Source organism: Trichechus manatus, unplaced genomic scaffold, assembly GCF_000243295.1.
Source record: "Trichechus manatus latirostris isolate Lorelei unplaced genomic scaffold, TriManLat1.0 scaffold00039, whole genome shotgun sequence".
NCBI lineage: Eukaryota > Metazoa > Chordata > Mammalia > Sirenia > Trichechidae > Trichechus > Trichechus manatus.
Window position 1 is genome coordinate 20,195,633 of NW_004443975.1, and position 7,305 is coordinate 20,202,937.

Below are 7,305 nucleotides of genomic sequence, written 5' to 3' on the forward strand. Positions count from 1 at the left end.
GTCAAGGACAATGGTAGTGTTAATACTGACGTGAGATCAGGGATGCTGCTTTCTGAGAAGCCAGACTTCAATTCTGTGTATCACAAAATAATAAATTGTGTCACGCCAGCATTTAATGCATGTACACAGTGCATTAACTGTAACTGTAGTACAGTTATTTGTGCTGGAGGAGACTTGAAAATGATTAAAAAATCAATACTTTGCTGTCAGAGAAGCAAGTGTTACGATGCATTTAAGTAGTTAATTGCATAAGCCCCATAAAAGCTTCAAGTTTGGGTAGCAAGAATGCCCTAATTACAGTCCAAGCAACTACCTTTTGTTAATGGTGGACTTTAGGGAATGGTGGTTGCTGCCATCATTGCTTCTAGATATGCAGCTCAGAAATAATGGATGCTCTTCTTTCTTCTCATGTAGGATGCCAATTATGTGCAAATTACTGATGACCACCAGACTGAGAGCTGGTTACGTTAGTGCTTGTTCACCAACGAGGTGATTCCTCTAAGTTGTCTAAAAGCAGTGCTTTCTGGCTTCTCTTGTGTCGTAGGACACTTGGGAAAATCATAATATTTAAATGCCATGCCGGGCAAAGGTGACTCAAAGCTGAAGGGAATAAGCCAGAGGGGCTCTGGCTGACTTCCTGGAGGGCTGAGAGGATCATTACATCCAGTACCTCATCATGGTTCACGAATTAAGAAGCACTGCTTTAAAATGTTCAGTCACAGAATTTTAAGACTGGAAGGGGTCTTAGACACACTTGTGTCTGTCACGTCTTTAACAAAAGAGGTAACTGAGAAACACGGAGACCAGATAACGGATTGACCAACGTTCCATAATGAGGGACTTAAAAAGCCAGTCTACAACTCAATTCTCTCCATTCCAGATCAGTTTCCACTAGACACTTCCACTTCTGAAGGGGATTAGCAAACACAGAAGACAGTGAGAAAATCTGCTGTTTTGTTTTCCCCCAGTTAGAGAACAGATGGTTAAAAGGCAACTGACTTACTCTGGGGCCCCCAAGGAGCAAAATATATCACTGTCTGCACCTCTAGAGAACCCAGACTAAGACGGTTGCTTTTTAACAGTCTATTCTCTTTGCTTGCTAGGTGCCCTTGAGTCTGTTCTGACTCACAGCGATGCCATGTACAACAGAACAAAACACTGCCCAGTCCTTTGCTGTCCTCACAATCGCTGTGTTTGAGCCCATTGTTGCAGCCCATGTGTCAGTCCATCTCATTTAGGGTCTTCCTCTTTTTCACGGACCCTCCATTTTATCAAGCACGAAGTCCTTCTCTGGGGACTTGTCCCTCCCACAAAACATGTCCAAAGTATATGAGTTGAAGTCTCACTGTCCTTCCTTCTAAGGAGCATTCTGGCTGTACTTCTTCAAAGACAGATTGTTTATTTTTCTGGCAGTCCATGGTATATTCAATATTCTTAGTCAACACCATAATTCAAAGGTATCATTTCTTCTTCAGTTTTCCTTATTCATTGTCCAGCTTTTGCATTTGTATGAGGCAGTTGAAAATACTATGGCTTGGGTCAGGCACACCTTAGTCCTTAAAGTTACATCTTTGCTTTTTAACACTTTAAAGAGGTCTTTGCCACAGATTTGCCCAAAGCAATATGTTGTTTATTTTCTTTACTGCTTTCATAGGCGACGATTGTGGATCCAAGTAAAATGAAATCCTTTACAACTTCAGTCTTTTCTCTGTTTTTCATGGTGTTGCTTATTGGTCCAGTTGTGAGGATTTTTGTTTTCTTTATGTTGAGATGTAATGCATACTGAAGGCTGTAGTCTTTAATCTTCATCAGTAAGTGCTTCAAGTCCTCTTCACTTGCAGCAAGCAAGATGTGTCATCTGCATAATGCAGGTTGTTGATGAGCCTTCACCCAATCCTGATGCCACCTTCTTCTTCATATAGTCCAACTTCTCGAATTATTTGCTGAGCATACAAATTGAATAAGTATAGTGAAAAGATACAACCCTGTTACACGCCTTTCCTGATTTTAAACCATGATCTATTCTCTAACTGGGGAAAAAAAAAAAAAAACATGGTAAAGAGAGCGAGAAAGACTGGCTGAGAAGATTGGCCGATGGCATCAGATCACATCATGGAAAGTGATTGTATTATATTACATTATGGAAGAGCAACCAGTTCAGTGCCTGCCACACCACTGAGGATCGTCGCCTAGCCAAGTTCACACGTGACGTGAATCATCACAGCAATGTTGGGTGATCTCTGAGAGTCTGTGTGGAGAATCCTTTCTCTTCTGGAGGCTGACTGGTGAGCAGTTGCGGCGGTGCTTCCTTCCTGTGCCCTATTCCCATTGCCCTTTTGCAGGAGTTCGATCCAGCAGTGTTGGGCACTTTGCATTTCCTTTGACAGTTTGCATTGCTGAGAAAAAGTCACAATAATTTTCTACTGACGAGCACGTCTTTTGTTAGTCTCCTCTCCACATACCCCTGAAACATGGAAACACTGTTCATTCCTGGATTTCTTTTTTCAACATAGACAGGTGGTGATATTTAAGATACTAACACAGCCATGTAGTCTTCATAGACCATAAACACCTCTTTGAAAACAGATGAAGAGGTTGTGATTTTAAAGACCTGTGCGTCAGCAAGTGCTTCTGCTCGTTTAGTCCCCAGTTCTTATTCTATGATGCTCAAAAAGCTATACTACATAAATTTTGCAAGAGTAAATGTATGCATTATGATATACTATTAATCAGATTATGAAGTCATAAATTCTGCACAAAGAGGAGTGTATATTATCAGAGTTTTTTACATAATTCTTATAAATGGAAGATATAGGCTTAAAATTGGATTACAGTAATATTCCAAAAAACCAAGAATATTGTGATTTTATTCTGAGTGAAAACAGACTTTTTATGTTGTAATTCTCTGAAAAGATGGATATTGAAGATCCACCTCATGTTTTACCTTTACAAGAGGATTTTTAAAGTAAATATGGATAGATTTTAAATGTAGGTGAATTGTATCTTTTTTCAGTATGTAATTTGAAAGATGTATTATCGGCCAGTAATAATAGGGCTTGTATTTTTGTAGAAATTTGTTTTGTAAAACCTAAAGCCACTACATATCTGTGAGTTTGTTGTAATGTGGTGGCTTGTGTGTTATTATGATACTGGAAGCTTTGCCCTAGTATTTCAAATAACAGCAGGGTTACCCATGTAGACCAGTTTCAGTGGAGCTTCCAGACTAGGACATAGTTGGAAGAAAGGCCTGGTGATCTATTTCCAAAAATTAGCCAATGAAAACCTATATTGTCCCATATAGTTCTGGAAGATGAGCCCTTCAGGTTAGAAGGCTCTCAAACATACAAAGCTCATGAAGATGGTGCAGGACCAGGCAACGTTTTGTTCTATTATACATAAGGTCTCCATGAGTCAGAGCCAACTGGACAGCAGCAAACAATGACGACAAAACCTAAAGCAGTTACCGACATGGCTGGAAAAAGCAGCTGTCAAGCATTTCACTAACACTTTATACTCATTTCGTAGCTGGGAAAACTGAGGCAAATATAAGTTCAGTGATTTTCTTAAACTGTGTAGAGTTAGAAATTAAACAGTGAAATATCTCCAAAAGTGGATAGTACTTTCCGTGATTTTATGTAGTCTCTTAATTTACTCTTTTGTAATTAATGAAATTTTAGACATCGTATTTGCTTGTGCCTATAATCACTCACTTCAATAGTCTGACATAATTCCTCATTACCCCTCTCAGTGACTGTGTGTGTCTCTGTGTGTGTAACACTTCAGGAGTGCCTATGATTTTTCTTCTCATTTTACTGGTGACCAGTCTATTTTAATTGATTGACAACCTCACTTAATTCCCCCTTCTGGTTTTAGAGGAATGCTGGAGGTAATGGCTCTGCAGGGTGCTCACTGTTTGAAAGAGGCTGGGTTGAGTCCATAACATGAAACTCTACCACACACCAGCTAATTGTCTTTGTCCTTCCTTCCTTCCTTCTTCTCTCTCTCTTTCTTTCCTCCCTCCCTCCCTTCTTCTCTTCCTTCTTGTCTTTTTTTTTAGCAAGAGAATAAATAATATACTCTATTCCCACTCATTCTCTGGAGTCGCCTTCCTAAGAATAGTCTGTTTGGTGCAATAATTCCCCTGTGACTCTAAAATCAGTGCCCTACTGCTCATTAGAGTCCAGACAGTCACCACTAACTCGAGTGGACTCTCACGCTAAAGTGCCCTTATTGATTGTAATCATTTTGCCGAAATAAATAAATAATGGTGTGCACCCACTTTTAACCAGTTGTTGTCGAGTAGATCCAACTCATAGTGACCCCACGTATATAGACTAGAAATGTGCTCCATAGGGTTTTCAAGTCTGTGAACTTTCAGCAGCAAACACCAGGCCTTTCTTCCAAGTGCCTCTGGCTGAGTTCAAACTGACAATCTTTCGGTCAGTACTCAAGTGCTTCACTGTTTGTGCCACCCCGGGACAAACTGTACTCCTGTACCCACTTTTAGGATGTATTTAAAAAAAACAAAAACAAAAGCAAGCTGTTACAATTCCTTTCATTTTATTTGTCTGACTCTTGAGTTTGTAGCTCTGATTAAGAAGCGATCTTGGATTATGCCATCAATGGGGAGAGAACTGAATACTGGGATGGTACAGAGCTTCATCATTGTCCCCATTTGGCTGGGTACTTGGAGGAAAGTGGGGGTATACCAAACTCCAAACAAACTGGACTTTGAGGAAGAGGCTGGTTTTAAAAAATAGTGAAATTCTTCAGTTATTAAGAAGTACAGGAGACTTATTCATACTGCCTCTAAATATTTAGTTAGCATGGCAATCCTATTTTCAACACACCAAATATGTATAATTTGTGATTTTCTGTTTATCCATATCTGTGCTATCGAATAAGGTAGCCATGAACCATGCATGGCTATTTGAATTTAAATCAAAGTAAATTAAATTGAATATTTCATTCCTTACTCTCACAAGACACATTTCAAATGCTCAATAGCACTATGAGGCTAGTGACTACTGTATTAAATGGTGAGGATCTAGAACCATCATCACAGAAAATTCTGTTGGCTATCTCTGGGCTAGATGGTGTTTTTCAAACTAAAGCCCAGGTCCCTGTTTTCCAGAACACTAGGCAATCTTAAATAGAACATAGAAACCATAACACATAAGCTCAACATTTCTCTTTTGTGTTTCTAAGTAGCAACTTTCAGACAATAAAAGATTACGTAATTGGTCCTTCATTGTTTCCCTGAGCTGAGGGTTAAATAATCTTTGATAATAATCCTTCCACAATTCAGCTCACAGCCAAGAATGGCCTGCTGAATTTGTTGTAAAAAGCCTGGAATTCCAAACTCTCAAGAAAAGCTTAGTGGGAGAAGAAATTTCTGGATGGCTTAGCGTTTTATTTTGTTTGGGGTTATTTTGTAGAGGCATCATAGTCTTTAAAGTGAAATCTTTGAGAACCCATATTTAACAAATTTTTGGCAAGAAATACTGAGGGAAATGATGCATATAATTTAAAGATTCATATATACATCTATATATATATGGGTATGTAAAAATATCACATGGATTGAAGTGGCAGAAGAAGAGAATTATTAATTATCTTACTAAGTTCATGAACTTTTTGCTGAATGCCTTCTCTTCTTTACTAAAAGTTAAATAGAATCACAAGTAATTGTTTCTCTTTGGAAAGCGGGCCAAAATATCTAGAAAGTAATAAATTGCAGTTGTTCTGTGCTATTTTAAAGTGAATTACCTTCCATAGTCAAAGGCTATCATTTCTTGTATTTATATCATTTTAATTTATATTTATAGAAACAGGCAATGACAATGTGTTTGTGTAAGTCTGTGTTGACAAAATGTAGATCAAAAGTCCAAAGCCTTAGTTTGGGCCCTTAATAAATAGGCTTGACGATTATGAGATTTTTTCCTTCCTTAGCTTTCAAATCTCAAATCCAGCTGACATACACACACACTTGTTAGTTGCTCTTGGCTTGGACTCATGGTGACCTTGTGTATAGCAGAACCAAGCATTGCCTGGTCCTGCGTTATATGCATAATCGTTGGCGTCTGAGTCCATTGTGGCTATTGTGTCGGTCTATCTCCTTGAGGGTTTTCCTCATTTTCATTGGCCCCCTCTGCTTCCCTAAACATGATGTCCTTTTCTAGCAATTGATCTTTCCCAACGACGTGTCCAAAGTAAGCAGGAAGTAGTCTCACCCTCCTCGCTTCTAAGATACATTCTCAGATCGATTTATTCGTTCTTTTGGCAGTCCACGGTATAGTCAATATTCTTTGCCAACATCACAGTTCAAACGCATCAATTCTTCTTCTGCCTTCCTTTTTCCTCACACGCACTTAGAGTGGGTATGAAGTTTAGACTTTACTGATTAAGTGTGTTTGACATTGCTTTGTTTAAGAGGCACTGAGACCACAAAGTCCATTTTGCAAAAAAAAAATCAAAACAAAACTTCACTTTCAATAACCCAGTTGTTACTCTCATCCCCCTTTCCAACAAGTGTAGGGAAGATTTAATCCTTGTCTTTCCTGGGCTTTCCTGCTTCCAAAGAACTACCAGTGTCCTGGGACTTCAAAGTATACCAAAGCCCCAATGTGTGCAAGGGCACTGGGCACTTACTGTCCCAACACTGAGATCACTGTGGGTGGTGTGGTCCCTTCAGACGCAGGGATACTCTGCGCTACTGCAGGGCCCAAGAAGCTGCATAGAGGCCATTTTTCCTGCTCCAGAGTTTGTAAAGTGATGAGCTCATAGGCTTATTTCATCACGCAGGTGATTTGTTTGACCTTCAGAATCAGAACGTTGTTCTGTTTTGTTTAATTTAAATCAGCTGTTACACTCTAAAAATCAGAAAATTTCACTTAAAATGACTTTTTTTTTAAGTAAACTGAAAGATTTGGCAATCATGGGTCATCATTCTTGCTTCACTCACTGGCTGGAAGACATTGGTGACAATTTACGCCACCCAGTTCTTCTCAGACTACACGCTCCGTCTTGTCTCCACAACTACCCCATTTCAATCATTCCATTCCCCTGGGAATTGCACTCCAGAGCTGATGCCGCTTTAAGAAAGGGGCTCTGCCTCTGTGATCAGTGTTAGTCTCTGGCTGCAGCTTTCCCCTAGGGATCCTGCATCTCCTGGGCGAGGGAGCTCCCACTCAGCCAAAGGGGATTCTCCAGAGAGGGGGGAAGCCAGGAGCCATTAGAGGCCAACAAGCCCAACAGCTGGGGTGTGGGGGTAACTGATTGGTAAAAAGAACCTATGTGGGGCAT

General features: G+C 39.8%; 1 protein-coding gene across 1 annotated transcript in view; it reads left to right on the forward strand.

Annotated features, from left to right (window-relative positions):
* The window catches only part of LOC101357370 (usherin), a 276,794-nt gene that overhangs the window by 268,384 nt on the left and 1,105 nt on the right, over positions 1–7,305 (forward strand). Inside the window, exon 20 of the mRNA XM_004375958.2 lies at positions 4,986–5,039. Coding sequence (XP_004376015.1) covers positions 4,986–5,039 — 54 coding nt within the window. The remainder of the gene's footprint in view (positions 1–4,985; positions 5,040–7,305) is intronic.